At 35.5% G+C, this 22,544-nt stretch overlaps 3 protein-coding genes across 3 annotated transcripts; 2 read left to right on the forward strand and 1 right to left on the reverse strand.

Moving 5' to 3' along the window:
* The first annotated feature begins 2,813 nt into the window (after window positions 1-2,813).
* pgm3 (phosphoglucomutase 3) lies at window positions 2,814-8,953 on the forward strand. The gene is made up of 13 exons (XM_067427140.1): window positions 2,814-2,935; window positions 3,359-3,567; window positions 3,653-3,837; window positions 5,041-5,108; window positions 5,312-5,445; window positions 6,077-6,272; window positions 6,505-6,662; window positions 6,749-6,832; window positions 6,919-7,017; window positions 7,671-7,790; window positions 7,891-8,013; window positions 8,101-8,274; window positions 8,597-8,953. The coding sequence occupies exons 2-13, from the start codon at window positions 3,361-3,363 to the stop codon at window positions 8,684-8,686; spliced, it is 1,638 nt and encodes a 545-aa protein (XP_067283241.1). The 5' UTR covers window positions 2,814-2,935; window positions 3,359-3,360; the 3' UTR covers window positions 8,687-8,953.
* A 737-nt stretch (window positions 8,954-9,690) lies between these two features.
* On the reverse strand, window positions 9,691-14,660 carry ngs (notochord granular surface). The gene is made up of 11 exons (XM_067428142.1): window positions 14,358-14,660; window positions 13,036-13,204; window positions 12,797-12,946; window positions 12,578-12,697; window positions 12,403-12,498; window positions 12,111-12,245; window positions 11,913-12,023; window positions 11,711-11,821; window positions 10,969-11,093; window positions 10,043-10,282; window positions 9,691-9,917 (listed from the first exon to the last, which is right to left on the reverse strand). Exons 1-11 carry the CDS (start codon window positions 14,555-14,557, stop codon window positions 9,830-9,832), a joined length of 1,545 nt encoding a protein of 514 aa, XP_067284243.1. The 5' UTR covers window positions 14,558-14,660; the 3' UTR covers window positions 9,691-9,829.
* Window positions 14,661-15,555: 895 nt separating this feature from the next.
* ccnc (cyclin C) lies at window positions 15,556-22,116 on the forward strand. Its single transcript, XM_067428019.1, has 12 exons — window positions 15,556-15,722; window positions 16,224-16,330; window positions 16,623-16,707; window positions 16,820-16,889; window positions 16,973-17,024; window positions 17,555-17,610; window positions 18,333-18,368; window positions 18,453-18,544; window positions 19,457-19,524; window positions 19,637-19,716; window positions 19,795-19,913; window positions 20,750-22,116. Exons 1-12 carry the CDS (start codon window positions 15,691-15,693, stop codon window positions 20,802-20,804), a joined length of 852 nt encoding a protein of 283 aa, XP_067284120.1. The 5' UTR covers window positions 15,556-15,690; the 3' UTR covers window positions 20,805-22,116.
* The last annotated feature ends 428 nt before the right edge of the window (window positions 22,117-22,544 follow it).

Here is a 22,544-nt window from a genome sequence, read left to right on the forward strand (position 1 = left end):
CCCTCTTATGTTTTTTGTATATGGCAACAGGCACCATCTTATAACAAGAGACAAACATAAACAATGCAGAGGCATTTAAAAAGCATAATACCAATACTGAGATGGAAGAATGCATACAGCAGCATGTTTTCTGAACTTGTTTACTTGCTAATAAACATTCTTCAAAAGAAGTTATATTAAAAACATGCATTTTAAAGTTAGACTTTACATGTTTATGTTAATTGTTCTACAATCTATCCACAGTATTTAATTCAATTACATTAGAAGTAACTAATTAAATTACAGAAAAAACTTTACTTTTTTTTAAGGGAAAAGTAATTAAATTACAGTAACTAATTACTTAGTAACTAATTACACCCAACACAGAGCAGAACATTGCCCAAAGCATCACACTGCCTCCACCGGTTTGCCTGTGCATCCTGGAGCAATGTGCTCCCCAGGTAAGTGACCCGGCACACGCACCCAGCCATCCACGTGATTTATCAGACCAGGTCACCTTCTTTCATTGCTCCGTGGTCCAGTTCTGATGCTAACATGTCTGATGCTAACAGTTGGCGCTTTTGGCAGTGGACAGGTGTCAGCATGCACACCCTGACTGGTCTGCCTGCTATACAGCCACATACGCAACAAACTGATGCACTGTGTATTCTGACACCTTTCTATCAGAACCAGCATTAACTTCTTGAGCAATTTGAGCTACAATAGCTTGTCTGTTTGATTGGACCACACGGGCCAGCCTTCACTCCCCATGTGCATCAGTGACCCTTTATATATATTTGTGACAACCTCTTAAACTGTGCAACTTATATATATTTAATATATATATATATATATATATATATATATATATATATATATATATATATATATATATATAAGTTGCACAGTTTAAGAGGTATATATTTGTGTGTGTGTGAATGAGAGATATATATTTGTGTGAGTGTGTGTGTGTGTGTGTGTGTGTGTGTGTGTGTGTGTGTGTGTGTTATATGTATATATATATATATATATATATATATATATATATATATATATATATATATATATATATATATATATATATATTATATGAGTTGCACAGTTTAAGAGGTTGTCACAAATACCTTTCTAAATAAATTGTCCTCAGGTTAAATAAAACAGTAGAATGTTTTGGATGGTTACTGTACTCTGTTTAGTGCTTTGAAAAGTACCAATTAAACATGTAAAAGTGAATCTTGTTGTAAGGCAGTAGCCTATATTTTAAAAAATCGTACTAATTAATCGCACATTCAACATCTGCATTTTTCTTATGTTCTGATAATTTCACTGTTACTCTCCAAATTAATGTAGAAACCCCCCTAAAACATCTATCAAACAAAATAATAGATTCCTAAGATTATATTCATAACAATAAAATAATTTCATTGCCGATACAGTGAAAGAGAAACTCAAGTCAACAGCAGTGTGACATAGATGTGGCATAAACTTCCCTCTTTGATTGATTGGAGAGAGGATGAGCTGTCAATCTAGAACTAGTGGACCAATGCTGATGCTAAGAACCCGCCACTTATTTACATGAAACTGGAACTGCAACATTTGGAAACAAGCACAGAATGTGGAAACAAGAACAAAGGAGAAAAGAGCACAGACATACAAAAAATGAAAATAAGTGCAGAAAACATGATTTTGTGTGCGATTCAGATAATTCTGGAATTCATGATTCAGTTTTGAGCAATATAATTTTAAACTTGTTTAAATGTTTTTCTTACGCTTATTATTTTTATTTCTGTGACTGCGTTGTTTGGGATTCTGGCTAACTTTACATTGATTTTTCAGTTTTGTGCATTATATTTTCACATGTGGTTTTAAATATTTGATTGACGGTTATTATTTTTTTATGTGTGACTGCAATACATTTGGCGGGAATCTAATTCCATATCCGTCCCCCGTGTACCACCCGGTAGGCCCTACCCTCCATTTCTACCCCTGTATACACCCTTTTATGTGTGTGTAATACCTAATGAAAAATATTTGCATACTATTAAAAATAGTATATAATAATATGTTACATTTAATATGTATTAGGCTATATCTGTGATTGGAAATCTTATTTAGAAATACTGTAATAGTAAAACTCAGTATCTCAGGAATAACAATTAACATCCTCATTTAGCACATGCTGCAAGCATTTCATATAATCAGACTTTGATCCGTGGGTTAAACCAGAGAAACAAACTAATTCAGTTTTTATTTTATTTATTTATTTATTTATTTATTTATTTATTTATTTATTTATTTATTTATTTATTTATTTATTTATTTATTTATTTATTTATTTATTATTGCATTTCAAATAAACAAAGGCAATGTACAGTCAGAACTGCGAAACATACAAATAGAAAAAAAAAACAAAACAGTGAGCCAGGGGGAGGCTAAACATTATATAAAAATATCAAAGGATTCACAAACAGATACAGTTTTAATTGCTTTCTTATTGTGGGAATGAAGGATAGTATTGATATATTTCTGCATTTCTTTTTCAAGAACCAAAAATAAAGGTTTGGTTTTATTGTACTTACTTTTATGTATATGGAATTTAGCAAAAAATAAAAAATTATTTATAGTATAGTATTCTTTCCTTTTATTTGATGGAATATTATTAAAACCAAATATAAAAAAGAAAAAGTGGGGTCAATGTTGTCAATTATAAATCTGGACAAATCTTTCCAAAATTTTCTTACATGAATGCAATGCCAAAATAAACTGATTCAGTTACAAATATGCAAAAATGTCTTGTGTACGTCGGCAGAGAAGGCGTGACGACAAACGTCACTGTAGCCACGTAATCAGGGAAGTAGGAAGCGCTGCGCAGTGCTCACGCCCTTCAGCCGCAGAAACCAAACAGCAAAGTAAACGTAAACTTCATCAACTGTCATCATATTAAACTCATTTAATGGTAAATAACAACAAATCTTATAATTAGTTAGTGTGTTTTCTCTTGCAAGCTCGGATACTGTGTTGTATTTGTGTGATTAGAAGATTCATTCATTCATTTCAGATTGAATTAAGTTGTTATTATTTTAACAACTGTAATAATGCTATTATGTTTAACGTATATCTGTTAGTATGCGTGTTTTATTGTTCAGCTGTTCATTTATAATGCTGGGATAAACTACATGGACGCAGACAAATCTTTTTGATTGGATGGTTTGTTTTTATTATTGCATTTTTTTAATGGAGGTGTGCACTTTAAATCTCAAACTGCTATAGGGTTTTTAACATTTTTCATGTTTATAGTTCAAACTCAGCAATGGTTTAATGTCATAGTGTCTGATCCTGTTGTAAATGTGAATGCAGAATATTTTGTCTTCGTTTTCAGAGATGGCTCAGTTTGAGACGGTATCTCAAAAGTCCAAGTTGCATCCGAAGCCAGAGGGGCTGACATTGCAATATGGCACAGCTGGATTCCGCACTCACGCCAAACATCTGGACCACATCATGTTCCGCATGGGGCTATTGGCAACTCTGAGGTCCAAGAAGACTAAATCCACCATTGGAGTCATGGTGACTGCCTCCCATAACCCAGAGGTAAGAAATACACCCATGTGTGTCCACATTTACTGTGCAATTTCACTTTCCGAGGATGTTGCTGCAATGTTATCATCTTTTCCAGGAAGACAATGGGGTGAAGCTAATTGACCCCATGGGGGAGATGGTGACAGCGGTGTGGGAGGGATACGCCACACAGCTAGCTAACGCCGAGCAGGACTCTCTCCTTAAAGCACTGAAAGATGTTATTGAGAAAGAGGACATCAGCATGAGTGAACCAGCGAGTGTCTACGTCGGCAGAGACACTAGGTAAGCCTGGCTTCTGTTTACATAGCATGCAGTGCTAACTGTCACAATTAAAAGAGAAGCTACCAAACCTGAAGACTTCATAGTGGTCAAGCCAGTAAATCAAGTAAAAAAACTGGCTACAGATCTTTCAGAATCTGAAAATGTGATTAAATAGCTTTTGTAGCTGAAAGTAATCATGCTTCTTGTCATTATTATCATCAGGATTTATTTTGGTCCTCATGCACATTAAGCTATACATTATTAAATGAAAAGGGTATGAGCAGAAGCCTTAGCTTATTATAAGTACACTTTCTTTAATTATAATAATAATTATAAGCATCACTACAAGGTTTAATCTATACAAAAACAAATTATTTAAATCAACATTTCCCAAAACCTTTATACATAACTAAAGGTTACACGTTTCATACATTAATATGGTTGTTTAAAGCATTACATAAACAAACATATAACTTACATTTTTTAAATTTGTATATAACATTTGTTGCTTGTAAATTTGCAACGTAAACTGCACATTCCATGTCATCATTTTACCCATTTCACAGATATGCATCTATTCTTTATATTTGTCCTCGCCATGTCCTCTCCCATAATTATTTTATTATTTGTTTTACATTTTTAAACATTTTTAAACTAGTTCGGCTCGCTCTCATTTCATACTGCCTTTGAAAACATTTGGAAAGTAAATGATGTGCATAATACATTATATAACAATTTTGAGATCAATCAGATCACCAAATTTTAAATAATGCCCTTTGATAAATAATATTGTAGTTGGTTTATAATCGTCGGCTCAATTTACTTTAGATATTGCTCTCATGTGTAGCATGTAATTTGGTGGAATGTTATGTATAAAATATATAATTTAAGTTTACTATTTTATTTTGTTACTCTTTATTGCAATGATCCACTTTAGAAATTGTAATATCTATAACTAACTTTGAAACTAAATGTCAACTAACTCTCAGAGTATTAGTGGACTGTTAGGGTTTCATGTTAGTAGAATAAGTTGACATTTACTTGCAAAGTTACTTATAGTCAGTAAGTGAAATATCAGTTGGGGAGCATCAAAATAAAGTGTAGAGTAAATACTTTAATGACTAGATTTAGTTGCAAAGTTACTTGTACTTAGTAGAATGTCTAAAGAGGACTATCAAAGAAAAGTGTTACCTTTTATTTCTCTTTGTCTTTTTTTTAATTTAGACCAAGCAGTGTCAGTCTGTCTCAGGCTGTATTGGATGGCGTTTCCAGTTTGGGAGGCAAAACTCATGGTGTGTTCACGAGTTCCTTACAGTACAAAACTTACTGACATGAATTACTTAGTTTGAAGCTCATTTCAGAGATTTAGTCTTGCCTTTGCATTTTTTTTTTAGTGTAAGTACAGTTGGTTTAGCCAGAGATATGACAGTACAAAGGTTGGTGAATTGCTCTGTTGGTTATTCTGTGTTAATCATGGGTGTGTGTTTTTTTTAAGACTATGGTCTGGTCACCACTCCCCAGCTGCATTATATGGTGTGCTGTTGCAACACAAATGGCTGCTATGGCAGTCCCACTGTTGAGGGCTACTACCAGAAACTCTCCCAGGCGTTCCTTCAGCTTACCCAGAACGTAAGAGTGACATACAAGCTTCTGCGTAGTCTTCAAACACTATAGTGCCCCTATTATGCTATTTTAAAGGTTTCTCATTTTATTTTGGAGGTCTGCTACAATAGGTAATAATATACATGGCAACATCAACAATTTTCTCACAGTGTCTCTCTCTAAAGCCCTCCTTTCCGAGAGCCCACTCTGCTCTGATTGGTCAGTATTTTATAATCTACATCTGAATTTCAGCATCTCAGCACTTAATACATAGTGATGCAAGCGGTAACAATGCTGTTGGTTTTACTGTATCAATTTGGCAAAACGAACCAAAGTCTTCCAGGGCTAGAACTGTGGTGTTTGAGGGTGGGTAAAAGTAGACAATGTTCGCCGGCAGCCAGTGAAGATCATAGGCTGGAATTATGCAAATTTGTTACAAATCTACATAGTTTTGTGCAGGAAGTAAGTCTGGAATTAATGAAGATTCGTTTCAGGCAGTTCAGAATCTGTTCTTTCTTATGAGACACAATCACTTTAATCACTTTAAACTTTTACTTTCACATACATGAAAGGTAATATCAGAAAAAAACATAATAGGGACACTTTAATGATCCTGTTTATTTCTAACATTAAGTGTTTCCCTACTTGTATTCCAAAGGTCCCAAATCGCACTGATGATCAAAAGAAGATTCTAGTGGATGGAGCCAATGGCATCGGTGCATTGAAGATGAGAGAAATGGAGCCGTTTCTTCGCTCCGAGCTGCAGGTCGTGCTTTCAAATGATGGCAGCAGCGGGAAACTCAACCACTTGTGTGGAGCAGATTACGTCAAAGTCCAGCAGAAAGCTCCTCAAGGTCTGTCAGAACTTTTTGAGTGGTGAATGTACATGGCTGTGAACATCCCATGAGAAAAAAGAACCGCTGATCCCAGCTGGGTAAAAAACTCTCTCATATGAGATGAAATATTTGTGTTTTTATAAACCATGACCGTTCATGGACAGAGTTTATTTTACTAATATATTGAGAGAAACACAAAATTATCTGTTCATGCAGAATTTTCTGAGTAATCAATTTATTTTCTCTCCAGGTGTGTGTATGGCTGCAGGTGAACGTTGCTGCTCGTTCGATGGTGATGCTGATAGAATTGTTTACTATTACTCTGACTCTAAGGGCCACTTCCACCTCCTGGACGGAGACAAGATCGCTACTCTCATCAGCACATATCTCAAAGAGCTGCTCACACAGGTTCTAAACAAATGAATAAGGTCTAGAATGAAATTACCATGTCCAAATTTAAATGTGTCCATTAATTTTGTTGTGTGTGTGTTCAGGCTGGGTTGAATTTACAGATTGCTGTTGTTCAGACAGCATATGCTAATGGGAGCTCGACTCGCTACTTGGAGGACGTCATGAAGGTAATGTTAGAAATATGTTTTGTTTTTACTCTCCAATCCATGGATGGTGTTTTGACATGTTAAGATGACATTTGACCTCTTCATAGGTCACAGTATGCTGTACGAAAACAGGAGTGAAGCACCTACATCATGCGGCACAGGAATATGATATTGGAGTGTATTTTGAGGCTAATGGACATGGAACTGTGAGTTCACTGCAAAATAATGCTATTTCATAGCACAATCATGCTTGAATATTAGCTAAAAGTATAAGTTGTTGAGTAGTTTTAATTTGTAAGTTCAAAATACTGAATTAAGTTATATTTTCTAAATGTTGAACTTGAACCATCTACTTTAGTCTTCCATGATAATGCAAACCACACAGTTTTTCATTTTAATTTCAGTTTGCATGCTTGTATTTAAACTTGTATGGATGGGAAACTGCCCACTTGTGCATTTGCTCCATGTTTGATTTAGTTCCTCTGAGAGCCAAATGTCTTTTCACTGTGAAAATTAGCTGGTCAGTGTTCATTCAGCAAACTTCAATCCATCGAGACATCTATTCTACACGTGTACTTATGCGATTAATCCATCCAAACAGACATTTGATCAAGCTTTATAGAGGACCTATTATGTGTTTTTACATTTTACGTTACATTTCCAAAACAAGCTCAAAGTAGTTTACCAATCACAACACACTGATCCAGCCGACCAATCAGAGCACATTGCACTTTTTTGAGGGGCTATACAACAACGAGGGCTTTTTTTTTTAAAGACTTGTAAAAGGACATTAGAGTTCCTCTTTTAAGCTGGTGATTATTATAGTTTTTAATAGTGTTTTTTTGCTGATATGTTTCAGGTTTTGTTCAGCAAAGCAGCACAAAAACAGATTTTGGAGCTGATAAAAGACTCGAACAGCAACGATGAGAAAAAACGTGCATTAAAAATTCTGGAGAACACAGTCAATCTGATCAACCAGGTATAAAAACATAACATCAAACTATATTATCAGATGACTTATAGATGTAATAAAAATAGGTGAAATGTTCTATACTTGACTCCCTCGCTCTTTTCCTCAGACGGTTGGAGACGCTATCTCAGATATGCTAGTGATTGAAGCTGTGTTGGCCATCAGAGGGATGTCTGTTCAAGACTGGGATGCAATTTACACAGACCTGCCCAACCGACAACTTAAAGTCACGGTGTGTACTTGTGTGTGCTTTGTGAGGTTTGAGTGTAGGTGTAGGTGTGTGAGTGAGTGTGTTTGTTTTAACTGCTGTACTCTGCAGGTGTCAGACCGGCGTGTCATAAATACAACAGATGCAGAGAGGAGGGCCGTGACTCCAGAGGGTCTGCAGGAGGCCATCGACTCGCTTGTCAAGAAGTACAAAAACGCTCGGTCCTTCGTTAGACCATCTGGAACTGAAGATGTGGTCAGGGTCTATGCTGAGGCTGACACACAGGTACATTGTCATTATGCATACTCTCTCTTGCATATCATTAGAGGGCTGCCTAATAGTTGACTGAATGTTAGTTGAGGAGAAGATGTTTGGTTGACCATATTTAAGTTAGCGGGTTTGTCGGCGAAAACAACAACTCAAATGCAGTCTGTGAATGACAGATCAGTTTTGTTGTGTAATGGTCAGGTAGAGCTCTCAGGAAATTCCCATCTTCCAAGCTGTAATTATGAGATCAATGAAGAAAAGAAATATCTTTGGTCTGGGGCAGCCCTAAATATCACAGTATATTTCATTGTAATTGCAGTTTTGATGTGTTTATTTTCAGGAAAGTGCTGATAATCTGGCTCATGAGGTCAGCTTGGCTGTGTATCGTCTCGCTGGAGGAGTCGGAGATGAGCCTAAACCTTTACACTAATCACACACACATTCATGCATGCAGTCAATGACAATCAAATCATGTCAATGTTATAATACTGTAAACTATATTTTTTGTGGCACTAACACGTTTTTTGAAGATGACAAATGATAATAGTTTTTTTCTTGTACTGTATGAATGACCAACAATCTCTATAAATGGAAATGTATGACTATGTGGGAATGTTAAACCATGGAAATCTTTCTTCACATTCATTTCATCTGGTAAAATCTTTGCAAAGTTTGGTGCCGGTGATATATATATATATATATATATATATATATATTTTTAAGAAGTCTCATCAAGGCTGAATATACTGGACAAAACAAATTGTAATTGTTTTCTATTTGAATGTATTTCAAAAATACATTACTCCAGTCAGTCACATGATCCTTCAGAAATCATTTGAATAGGCTGATTTGCTGCTCATGGAAAATTTCTTATCAATGTTGAACACAGCTGTGCTGCTTCATATTTTTGTGGAAACTGATACTATGATTTTTTTTTTTTGATTAATGGAACATTTGAAAGAATTGTGCTTGTTTGAAATAAAAAATATTTTGTCAATGTAAAAGGCTTTCAGTAACTTTTGAACAATTTACTGCATCCTTGCTGAATAAAAATAATAATATTTCTTAAAACAGTCGTACAAACCCTAAACTTTTGAATGGTAGTCTATGCAAACAACATGAGGCAGCTCTCCAATAAAAGCCTTATTTACTAAGTAAAATACAATTCAGGTGAATTAGATCTAAAATGTAAGGCATACTGGACTGTATGTAGCATCATCCGATTTTAAACTTTTTTAGCTGTCATTAAATAAATATCTTAGCACCATCATTTTGGTGTTTTGCTGTAAAAAGTCTGTTTTGTTTCCATTGATTCTCTTTGCGTGCCATATAAGCACGTCGGACACAACAACTGAACTAAAACATTTGGAAAAACAAATGCTATGCAATCAAGCTTTATTTGTATTGATGAATCAGATGACCCACAGTTAAACGCTTAATACATGCTGTTACAGCAGATTAGTCAAAGCACAAAGGAGGTAGTAAAGGATGAGAGATTATTTGTCTCTGGTTGCTTTTCTAAAGTATTGAACTTTAGAGGTTTGGGACAAGGACTCTAATGCAAGGGTCTAATTCAATCATTCTCATCCGCGGCGCCAGAGATGGTGATGGTGCGTTCTTGTGTGTCACTTTGAATCGTGTCCTCGTCTGTCTTAACTGTTCTGCAACCAAAGAGAAATGGGCTTTAGCTTCTGGAACATCAAGAAACATTCATTTGTATTTGAATCGCCTAATAACCTGCAACAAGGAGTTTTTGCAATTTTATAAGAGAGCAGTTTACTTGTACCTAATGAGGACCGTCTTCCTCTCCGTCATCTCCACAGCCTGTTCATGGTTGAACTCCTCCACAGACTCGTGATGGTTGTGGTTGACTATTGAGCTGCTGGAGACCATCTTCTCTGAGGCGGCTGAGCTCATCGCTCCACTGACCCCAGAAAGGCTGCTGACCATTCCTGCGCTCACGCTCATGAGAGACAGACCGCTCACCATGCTGGATAAGCGATTGTCTTCTCCCTCTATCAGCTTCCTGCAGAGCCACAGCATAATGAGTTAGACTTACTAAAAAGAGAACTTCTATGTAAAACAGTGGTTCTCAACCAGGGGTCCAGGAAACATCTCGGCAAATTTCGAAACGGGTCTCAAGATTATCATTTTAAGACAAATCAAGCATTCACATAAGCTAAAACAACTAAAAATTTGAAAAATAAAATAAAATCAGGATATATGAGGTAGCCTAATTTCTAGACCTGATAAATCATGAAAATGAATAAAATCCCTAGATTTTTTGACTAAAATTTAAAGGATTTAAAGGAAAAAAGTTCTATATATGTATAAATGTCTTAAATAAGTGCAAAATACTTTATGTTTAGAGGATTAAATTAATTAAAACTAAATCCATAAAGTGATCCCTTGGTGGGAACCACTGTGGAAATAAGGTCTCGAAATATTTTTACATTTAATTCTACAACATAAATATACATCAGTACCCCCTTGTGATTGTTTTAAAAAGCTTTTAGTTGTCTTGAAAAAGTCAGTTGCTAACAAGTAACTAAATGGGACTAAAGAGGTTGTAGGGGACATTAAACGTCATCACCCAATCAGGTAAACTCATCTACTCACTTGTTATGCTAACTTCCAGATTGGCCTTCAAAAATACATTATTACTGCAGCAATGAATTGCTTGTTCACAGTGTCATGGCAGAACTGCAGTACCTGTATGTGGTGATTTCAATCTCCAGCGACATCTTAACATTGAGCAGATCCTGATATTCTCTCAGTAGCAGCGCAATCTTCCCCTTAATAGACTTCAGTTCCTCCTTTAGAGTCTCTATACGGCTCTATGACACATGAATTAGTGAGATATTAAAATAAACTTGATTTTGTGAGTGTAGCTAGTTCATGCAAAACTCTTAAGATGTTCTGAGGGATTTTAGCATGTTGCTATGTGGTTGTTAGAGCATTTTGGGTGGGTGCTAGAGCTTTAGAGATGGCCCAAGACCAAAACCAAGAAAAAAGTGGCCAATGCAGGTCTCTGATATTCTGCGTCTGAAAATCTATAGTTTATAAGTCTGACTGGTTTCACTCTTAAAAAGAAAAATTCCAAAGGTTTTTTGTTGTTGTTGCAGTGATGTCACAAATATTTTATATGCTTGGAACCTTTTCCACTAGAAGAATCTTTTGTTCAATGAAAAGCTTCCATTGATATTAAAGGTTGTTAATGGAGCCATTAATGTCAATAAAGAACCTTAACTTTTAAATAGGTAAAAAAAAAGTATGCGAAAAGAGTAGCATGTTCGAATTCACAATAAAAGGTACCTGGATTCATACTACACCCACTATATTATATAGAATGTATTTTTTTAATTGGTGAAAATTAATTACTTTTTCAAAATATTTGTGATTTCAGATGCAGCCATTGTGACCTTCTCTTTATATTGAAGGGGCGTGTCTTTACCTGTAGCTCCTCCTCCTCTTTCCTGTATCTCTCTTGGGCTTCTTTGATCATGAGCAGCAGTGCTTCATTCCTATTTTTAAGAGCATCCAGTTCTCTCTGTTTGTTCTGAATCTGCAAACACATACGAGGTAAATTATAAGGCCACGCAGTTTGGTGTTTGTGTTATATGAGGCACAGCAGAAGAAAAAACTACTTTCCATACCTCTTTCTTTAAAGCAGTGATTTCTTCTCTGACGCTCCTCGCTGTTTCCATGTGCCGTGATGTTGCTTTGTTTAGATCTTGGAACTTCGCTTTGTACCAGGCGTCCATCTCCTAGTGAAGACCAGTTGGGAAAAAACTTATGGGGGTGAAGGTCAGTATAAGGGATGATGAGGTTTATTTGCAGCCTGTTCTGATTACCTGCAGGTTTTGGGCGGCGATGCTGTCATATTGAGCCTGGATCTGTTTGAGAGCGGAGGCCAGGTCAGGCAAAGCGAAGGCCACATCTACCTTAGCCACAGACCCATAAATCTGAGCCATCAACTCCTCGATTTCCTGACATACACAACATGTTGATTAAGAAGGCAATTTACCAATATCCTTTACTGATTCAATAACTAACACATTACAATTAATGTTAGCATATGTACTGTGATACAGATTTAATTTAATTTCATCATCAGATTTCAGATGATATGTAAATGGTCTGAACCTTTTTCTGAATCCTCTGTAGGAACTCGAGCTCCACTTCTAGGTTTTCCAGTCGTTTTTCCAAGGCAATTCGGGAGGATGTGGCTGCATCTACATCCTAGTACAGAGGAAGTTTGAACCCCATCATTATGTAAATCCAAGTGATGTTACACTTTCTGTATTAAGTTGGACCTTACCGGTCTGAAGGCTTCGATCTCAAGCTCCGCCTTCTTTCTGACTTCCAAAGCCTCCTCGTATTTGACCTTCAGCATTTCTAGCTGACCTGCCATGGCATCCTTTGCTGCTACCGCCAGGTCCTACAACGGCACAGATGCAGTTATCATGGCAATCCTTGCTAAAGATGAGTGAGAGTGTGCATGTGTAAGTGAGTAAAGTCTAATCGGTCCATCTCTCACCCGCTGGACTTTCATCTGGTCAGCAATCCTTCTCAGCTCTCTCAGTTGCTCCTCATAGAGCAGTCGCAGGCCGGACGGCTTCACATAGTGTCCCTTGATGGCATCAATTTCTGCCTCCAGCAGCTTGTTGCTCTGCTCCAGAGAACGTACCTGCAACAACCACACCAGAACTCACAGGGCTGTCTTTAAAATGGGCACCATAGAGAAACCATAAGAGGGAGTAGTGTAAAGTGTCTTACCTTCTCGATGTATACAGCCAGGCGGTCATTCAGGGCAACCATTTCTTTTCTCTCACTGGTGCGTGTGCTGAGGAAAGCCTGGTTCGCAGCAGCAGCGGCATCCAGATCCACAGCACCTCCTGCAACCCCCAAACCCATGCCCAGACACAGCGTTCCCATACTAACACTGCTGTAGAGGGAAACAGAACATACATTTACAACATTTATTATTTTTAAAATAAATTTGGAACTAATTGGTAACACTTTAAGGTCTAATTGGTGGTGGTTGAGGAGATTCCCCCTTCTATGTAAAGCGTTTTGAGTGCCTTGAAAAGTGCTATATAAATGTAATGAATTATTATTATTATGAACCAGTTGCTTATTAGCATGCATATTAGGATATTGGGTATTTATTAGCACATATTAATGCCCTATTCTGCATGACCAGATTCCACATCCCTTAATTCTACCCAATACCTAAACTTAACAACTACCTAAAATAGCTTACTAAACTATTACTAAGCAGTAATTAGGAGTTTATTGAGGCAAAACATAACTAATAGTGAGAATTGGACCCTAAACTGAAATATTAAAGTATTATAGCTAGCTTAATTTTAATGTAATTTTTTAAACAAATTTTGAATTTTATTTTTATATTATTTAAGTTCTTAAATAAAGCAACAGATATGGTATAATAGGCCATTCTATTTAATTATATTTTTAACAAATGATATGATATGATATATGATGTGATATATATTATATTATATTATATTATATTATATTATATTATATTATATTATATTATATTATATTATATATACAGTGGTGGCCAAAAGTGATGTTGGAGGGGATAGGCTAATTGTTTTTAATGACCCATTAAACCATCCAAATGTTAGGAAACTCTTTTATATATATTTTTTTTGAATATGAGAGAAGATACACAATTTGGTTAAGGTTAACCAGAAATTATTTGGCAAAAAAGGGTCAAACTATAGCTACAGGTTTTATTTTAGTATGCAAAAAGGCATTTTTTTTTTTAAAGCTCACAGGAAAAAAGCATACATTGACTACACCATCATCAGTTATTATTACGTTGGTTCTCGTTTTTGCACGTAGGCTATTCATATTTTTGTATGACAGCCGCGCCAAAAATGATCAGTGTCATTCAGTTACCACAAATAAAACTATTGATTCCAAGCACCATACAATAAACAATGCTTCATATGCATAGCCTATTAGATTTAACACAGAATCTTTAACACATTTTAAATATATTTGAATAGGCTAAAGGGCGAAGATGTCAGTTGTTTTACTAGACCGGACATCACTTTTTAGCTTACCTGGTCATGCGGGATCTGCGGGATCCGGAGAGCGCCCTGCGCCCAAAAGTGCCGCTGCGGGTGTAACTGGCGGAGCGGTGGCGAGCGGGCCCTCGGGTGGGCGACGGGCTGGACACCCGGACCTGGAGCGTGGAAGACGAGGTCAGGGCACCCTCAAAGTGACGGCGGTAAGAGGACATCCTTTCTGGGCTGTGACTCATGGTGAATGCGATGGTCTTTGCGCGTCTCCAAAGATGCGGCCGACAGAAGCGTTCAGTCCACACTCATTCACGAGGGAGCTTTATACCTACTGTCCGGACGAGGAATGTCGAACCTTGAGTCTGACACAGAGTCGAACCCTTCTCTGAACTATCTCACGGGCCACCGCGAAGAGTTTTACCGCGGTAAAAATAGAGTGAGCTTTCCTAATGAAGCTGGCAAGCACGAGTCCCTTATTAATGACATTCTCTGCACTAAAACAGTCTAAAAACTTGAAACTAGTGACTTCATCAAGGAAGTGCATGCTGAATTAGGCTATTATAGAGTCACTATTGACTAGTCTGGAAAAAAACAAATGCATAAATTACATTATAATTATTATATATAGGCTATATATCTGTTAAAATGACAAGATATTATTTGTTACATTTAAATATAATAGCCTAATGCAGTAAAATTATATAATTCACAATAATTATGTATATTATAGGCTATTATTTATAATATATTATTTTATTTTTTTAAAGCTGATGTCATATTTTCATATGAACTTAGATTGTATTATTTGCAACAGTTATAGGCCCTATTGTATTAGCCTATATTATATTGCATTATATTATATTACATTACATTATATTTATTATATATATATATTATATTATATTATTATTTATATTACATTATTTTATTAGGCTATTTTATTTAAAACTGATGCCATATTTCATATGAACTTAGATTGTATTATTTACAACAGTTATATTTATTATATTATATTATATTATATTATATTATATTATATTATATTATATTATATTATATTATATTATATTAATTATATTATATTATATTATATTATATTATATTAATTATATTATATTATATTATATTATATTATATTATATTATATTATATTATATTATATTATATTATATTATATTATATTATATTATATTATAAATCTGTCCGGAACTGATGCGTCAGTTTGCTTCCTCCCGGACCGCTTTCTTTGGACAATGAAATTCTACGGAGTGTTTTTTGTGTCGCGCTCCTCTTCTGATCTAATCAGAGCATCGTTTTATTTAAACACAATTTTAACACCACATTAAGGGTTATTTTCTACCTCAAACACCTCAAGATGGCAGGGAACTTCTGGCAGAGTTCACATTAGTAAGTAGAGACGTGTTTTGTGACATAAATAGAGGACGTTAAAGGTATTTTTAGAGGTGTTGCTGGTGCTGCGAAGCTGTAAGAGAAATAAAAACTCATGGTTAAAATTCATGGTTTGACTGATTAAAGAGAACTGTTTACCAAATCTCGGTTAATGCCATGATAAAGAATAGACACTAGATTCAATTACTTGTATTGTTTGAACAGTTTAAATATCTTGATTATTAGCTTTAGCCGACTGGCTAGTGCTAGCAAACCACTGAGAAATTTAATTTATGAATAATTTGGATACATTTGTGTTATTCAAGACATGAGTTTATTTAAATCCCTTTATTTGATAATAATAAAATAATTAGTGTACTATTGTTATGTTTTGATGCGTATATGCATTTGTCTTTGAAGTTAAGAGTATATTAAATCTATACTGCAGTGTTAATTTGTGTGCTCGTATTCTTTCATGATTTCTAATCCGAAATTATTTGTTGTGCTTGTTCTTACCAGTCTGCAGTGGGTTCTGGACAAACAGGATCTAATGAAGGAGAGACAGAAAGATCTCAAGTTCCTCACAGAGGAAGAGTACTGGAAGCTACAGATATTTTTTGCCAATGGTTTGGAGATAAATTATGAATCATCTTCCTGTCTAACCGAAATATCAATATGGGCCTGTTCTGAATGAGACTGGATTTATAATTATGATATTTATGTATATAGAAATGTGTTATTTGCTTAATGGGCTTAAGGCTACAACAGAGCATTTATGTACATTTTTCAGGTGTTATTTAACTGATGTGTGTGTGTGTGTATGTGTGTGTGTGTTTAAGGCAATGATAATTCAAAGTCTATAGGAATAAACCTTGCCTTTAAACACTTAACATAGTTTAATTTGTCATCTTGTGGCAGTGATTCAAGCATTGGGAGAACACTTGAAACTCAGGCAGCAGGTCATCGCCACAGCGACTGTCTACTTTAAGCGCTTTTATGCCCGGTGAGTGGGTCGTTGCCATGGTTACTGCCATCATTTTTCTCCATATAGATTGATCTTCTAGAATGATGACTGGTGTATTTTTGATTGAAGAAAACTCTTGTCATCTTTTCAGGTACTCTCTAAAGAGCATAGACCCTGTGCTGATGGCCCCAACATGTGTATTTCTGGCCTCTAAAGTAGAGGTAAATGCTGTCTCGATATTCATTTCTGCTGAAAGATGCAGCAAATTAGAATTTTAATTAATGGTAATTCTTTCGCTCGACAGGAATTTGGTGTTGTTTCGAACACGCGCCTTATATCAGCAGCAACGTCCGTGTGTAAGTGATTTATAAACTCATTAAACTACAGTTGATATTACTGCTAGAAATTGAGTTCTCTAAAGCTGAATTGTACACATGTTTTTTTTTAATGATGTTTAAAGATAAATTTAAAGTGTAAATCAGCATTTAATAAATAGGTTTTTAGCCATAATCACCAAATTCGTTCTTTTTTGGCATCCTATGATAACTATAATGCTAACGATAAAGAAATTGTTCTAAAAATTGTTCTAAACATTAAAGAATAGCATAGTCCACATCACAGCTATAACGATAATGGCACAGAAATTATATAGTTGGAACTAAAGAACTTGAGGATTTAAAGTGACAGACGACAAAACTGCAGTGTGGGCTTATAATAAATGGAACAATATTGTCTGCTGGTGTGGACACTAAAATAGTTATACTAATATAGTTACATAGTTATATTTGTGCTAACGGGTCTATACTCCTGTTATAATGCCATACGAATATAATAGAATATGTTTTTAGTGATTTTTTTTTATTTTTTCATTCTCTTTTTATAATAGTGAAAACAAGGTTCTCCTATGCCTTTCCAAAGGAGTTCCCCTTCAGAATGAACCATGTGAGTCAAACTTCTGTGCTTTCTACACCAGAAAACTCATGAGACACTGCTCTGCAATGTAAGCGAGTGCGAGTTGTACCAGATGTCCTTGATATTGCAGTCCAGGTTGTTTTTTTCTTGCTGAGAATAGTTTGTGCTGAAAGAAATAGAATTACACTTGATTTTAAGGTCTCCTTGTTACAGTGCAATTATACATTCAGGTACCAAGTAAGATTAATTAACTTTATGTACTTACAATGACGTTTGGTTTAGGGTTGGTTGCCTTCAATTAGGCATTATTTAAATGTAGAACGTGTGACACAAAGTGATACCAGAAATACTTTGCTCCAGATCAAGATTTTGGAAATCTGACAGCATCACTAGATATCTAGATAATAACTTCTTGTAACTGTCTGATTCATATGTTGCAAACTCTGGCCCAGAGTCTGAGATTTGTGTGTATGGTGATGATTCTGCCTTCAGTGTCACCAAGTTTCTGACACCCAATCAGGAGTGACATTCCTCACCCTCCCGACATATTCGTAGGAAAGTCTCATTATTGTGATAAATGATTTTGGCAGCTAACGTCTCGGGTTGGTGATAAGTGTTATTTGTTTAGTGTGCCACCAGTCAGGTGTTGTAAGGGAAACATCTCGCCTCTCTGGAGTGCTGGATGACCGTTTGTGGATCATCGTAATGGGAAAGATTTCACAGTGAACTCATGCCTCTCTCTGTTTCTCTAGATCTTGGAGTGTGAATTCTACTTACTAGAGCTCATGGTTGGTGTTGATTCTTCTTCAGTAGGATGTTTAGGTGGTTGTTCACAGTGTGTGTTCATGGATGTTTGTCTTTGTTTATTTTAGGACTGCTGTCTGATCGTTTACCATCCTTACAGGCCATTACTACAGTATGTACAGGACATGGGTCAAGAGGACATGCTTCTTCCGCTGGCTTGGTGAGGAGTGTGTTTGGTTTTAGATGGCACAACCAAACAATCAACCACATTTCACTTTTCTTTATTTGTCGATATTGAGGTGCCTAAATGGGTGGTAACAGAAAAGTTGCGATGTGCACCAGACTATATACCAGTTGTCAGCAGCCTTTTTCCATTAAGTGCAATTTTTATGTTTCATAGTTTTTTGCTGTGCCATACCATCAAACATTTCTTGATCAATCACAAACATTTTTAATTAGTTATTTATTTGGTTAGTAGTAACATTGATAGTTAGTCAATGTTATGTTCTGCAATAGTGCAGAACCTAAAATATTTCTGTAGCAAATTTCCATACTTTTTCAAAAAAAAATGTTTCCGGTTTCGGTTAGACTTTGTATAAATGAGTTTGCACACCACCATCATTGTGTTTAATAGGAATCTGCATATTTTTTAATAGGACTCTATATATATTTTAATATGTCTCTATATCGTTTGTCAGAGCTGTGCACTTTCATTGACTTGTGCAGATTAATTCTCACACTTTAATATTATTTTTATGTCTTTTAACTTAAAACGCATCTTTTCGCGTTTGCTCATGTGTTAGCGATTACCCCACATGCCGAAGATTGCCAACCCTGTTCAGATTGGCTGTACAAGAATAAAATCTCCAAAAAGTTATTTGGTTTTAAAGTCATGAAATATTTTTACAATAGTCTTTTCTTCCCTATTGTGACGTATATTCATGTGAAATATACGGCTTCTCGAACAATTAAATCATGGTACAGTTTGTTGGTCTTCTCGTTATTTACCTATAGCAACTAAAGAATCAGAAGTCTTACATATTCACAGAAAATAGTTTACTTTTGTGTTGAAAATTTGCTGAATACATAAACATGAATGTCTGATGTAAATGTTCTGTCTCTGTGTGTGTAGGAGGATAGTTAATGATACATACAGGACGGACCTGTGTCTGCTTTATCCTCCATTTATGATTGCACTTGGTAAGAACAAACTTTCTTGACTCAAGCCGACAGGTCTTAAACCTGCAAAAGTTTTTGATCTAAATAGCTTCAGTGTAAATTGTCTCACACTGTCTCTTCCTTCCTTCTCCAGCCTGCCTGCATGTGGCCTGTGTGGTACAGCAGAAAGATGCCAGGCAGTGGTTTGCAGAGCTGTCTGTTGACATGGAGAAGGTACGTCGAATCAGCTGTTTTGCAGTGGCCGTTATCCCCCTGCGAGTGTACGTTAACATTGGAGCTTTTCTGCAACAGATCCTGGAGATCATCAGAGTGATACTGAAACTCTATGACCAGTGGAAGAACTTTGATGATAGAAAGGAAATGGCCGCTGTGCTCAACAAGGTGCCCAAACCGAAACCCCCTCCTAACAGGTACGACAGACTCAGTTATCAAAATCGCACCACTATATTTTTATTTATATCGAATTAGCATGGGGTGTTTTATTATTTATTTCACCACTGCAAAGAGAAACAGTTAAAAGAGGCTTCTTTCATTATTTGAAATACTCTTTATTTGAAATTAGCTCATTCGCTAGATATCCAAAAGTTCTTTGCAACTCTTAAAGGTACAGTAAGCGATTTCTGAGAAATGCTGTTGAAAGTGGATTGGACCGAACGCCACAGAACACACTTGTAGCCAATCAGCAGTAGGGGGCGTGTTTTTCCGAAAGCACTTACTGCACCTTTAAATTCTTGAAACTGTGTCCTGGATAATTTTAATATTTTAACACTTAACTTCAAAAATGGGAATTTAACTTTTAGGCGTGCTTTAAGATTTTAACGTAGTTTTAGTTTTTTTAACCCATGGTTATAAACACTGGTGTTGTATTAATATTCTTTATATACTTACTGAATTATAAATGAATGTAATGTGCTTTTATTTATTATTAATATTATATTTATGTATATATTTAATTTGAGTAGTTTTAGTAACTAAATTTATTTTATATCAGTTAGTTGGACAGAAAACATTTCTAAACAACCGTTTTTTTTTTTTAAATTAATAATATTAATATTTTATATAAATAATTGATTTAATAATTGTATACATTTTTTTATTATAAGCACTAATAGTAATTATTATTATTGTTACATTTAATATTATTTTGATTTGATTATTTTACAGCTTTATTTCAATTACTGTGAAAAGGACTGGAAAAGTCCTTTATTAAGCCTGTTTTTATCTCATCTCACTCTTCTTAATACAGTGAGGCTGACCAGAGCTCAAACGGGAGTCAAAACAGCTCCTACAGTCAGTCCTAGAGCACCACCTGGTGAAGAACCTGAGGCAGAGTGATTCGGAGAGGCAAACACAGCACATTTTGGCACATTTGAATGCTGCTTTTCACAAGCACATCGTTTTATGACCGTGGGGGATACAGATTCCTGGCACACACGTCCTCTCTTTCCTCTTCTCTGGGTTCTTCCACCAATCAGAGCAGATAGACCACCTCCTTCCTTCCATAAATCAGAGCAAGAGAAGCAGACTGCTCACCTATAGGAAATCTGCTTTGATTTAGAGTTTGTTGCCAAGCTTAAGGCTGTAATGTTGAATGTTACGGACACAAACGCACCACAACCTTTGATTTAAGAGAGGTGATGATTCCCAGATCTTGTAAGTCGATGGTCCTGACTTCCTTGAAAAGTCCTGTGAAGCTTTCTTTCAACAGAATGCTCTTTGGGAATAAAGAAAACTTGATCATTTTCTGTGTCTGAGAGTGACGAAGCGAGCGAGAGAGAGAATGAGTGTGTGTGTGCATTTATTTGCAAATGTATTTGTATGCGTGCCTCTCGTTGACCATATCACAGTTTGTATTCCTCAGGGAAACGGATCAGTCCTCTCTACAAAATGGCTGTCTGTAAACTGATTGGCCACAGGGCTATATGACGGCGATCTTTTTGAACCCTTGTACTGTGTAATCAAATCCTGATTGGATACGTTTTCTTTGAGATGCGTGTGGATGAGAGTTAGACTGCACAAGTGACACAGATAGTTGAGTTGATCACAGTTTGCTCCCAAAATGCATTTGTAAATATGCTTTCCTCGCATAGCCCTTGACTTTTAAAGATTATTTTTGTCTCATTATAAATTATCTGTATAATTATGCTACATGTACTTGCCATTACCCCAATACTGTTTCTTTTGCTTTCATTTTGTTTTGAGTTGATGTCTGTAGCTGCAGTATTCATGACGATTAATGGAGAACAAGTCAATATCTTGAGGATTTTGGACAGAGATGTGTTGATTAATGGAGGCAGTGAAGATCTCCGTCTTGGGTGTGGTTCCTATCATCAGCATCACATACACACTAAGTAGATGTTTTGCTTTGTTCTGAATGGCATTTGTTTTTTGCTTCATCTCTCACTGTGGCCCTATGTTTAACAATGCTTCAGGAGTGTTGCCACATGTTTTTTTGAGCATAAATGAGGCACTATGTATGTATTATTTGCCTGTATATATATATATAAGGATGTGAGAATTGTGAGGGTGAGAAGGCTTGGGTGTTATCTAATTTTTATTCTGTTTCTTTGTCTATAACAGAGCTCAGAAGCCTTATTGAATAAAGCTGCTGTTAAAAAAAAGTGTCTCTTTTTTAGGTTCAGAGAAAAGGATTTATATTAACAGTGACTGTATTAAGTTACTTCAGTTTTCTTACTAAATACTCTCTTAATTTTGAACTCATGCTTTAAAAAAAAAAAAAAAAAATTGTATAATTGTATAAATAACCATCATATATAATAATTATAAACTAATAACTAATCAAATACAATAAGAAAAAAGCTTTCTATTTCAGATAAATATTCATCAAAGAATCCTAAAAAGATTTTTACACAAATGCTTTCAACACTGATAATAATGTTTCTTGAGCAGCAAATCATATTAGATTGATTTTTGAAGGATCATGTGACACTGAAGAGTTATGATGCTGAAAATACAGCTTTGGACCACAAGAATAAATTACATTTTAAAAAATATTCAAATAGAAAACAGTTATTTTACAT

This window comes from Pseudorasbora parva, chromosome 20 (assembly GCF_024679245.1).
Source record: "Pseudorasbora parva isolate DD20220531a chromosome 20, ASM2467924v1, whole genome shotgun sequence".
Taxonomy (NCBI): Eukaryota; Metazoa; Chordata; class Actinopteri; order Cypriniformes; family Gobionidae; genus Pseudorasbora; species Pseudorasbora parva.

Coding starts and splice junctions, on each gene's coding strand:
- pgm3 (XM_067427140.1), top strand. CDS start 3,361: ATGGCTCAGTTTGAGACGGTATCTCAAAAGTCCAAGTTGCATCCGAAG. Junction 6,663..6,748: donor TCAAAGAGCTGCTCACACAG/GTTCTAAACAAA, acceptor GTGTGTGTTCAG/GCTGGGTTGAATTTACAGAT. Junction 8,014..8,100: donor ACCGACAACTTAAAGTCACG/GTGTGTACTTGT, acceptor TGTACTCTGCAG/GTGTCAGACCGGCGTGTCAT.
- ngs (XM_067428142.1), bottom strand. CDS start 14,557: ATGAGTCACAGCCCAGAAAGGATGTCCTCTTACCGCCGTCACTTTGAG. Junction 13,205..14,357: donor CGCAGATCCCGCATGACCAG/GTAAGCTAAAAA, acceptor TTCCCTCTACAG/CAGTGTTAGTATGGGAACGC. Junction 12,024..12,110: donor TCGCCGCCCAAAACCTGCAG/GTAATCAGAACA, acceptor GGTCTTCACTAG/GAGATGGACGCCTGGTACAA.
- ccnc (XM_067428019.1), top strand. CDS start 15,691: ATGGCAGGGAACTTCTGGCAGAGTTCACATTA. Junction 19,525..19,636: donor TCCATTTATGATTGCACTTG/GTAAGAACAAAC, acceptor TTCCTTCTCCAG/CCTGCCTGCATGTGGCCTGT. Junction 19,914..20,749: donor CCGAAACCCCCTCCTAACAG/GTACGACAGACT, acceptor TTCTTAATACAG/TGAGGCTGACCAGAGCTCAA.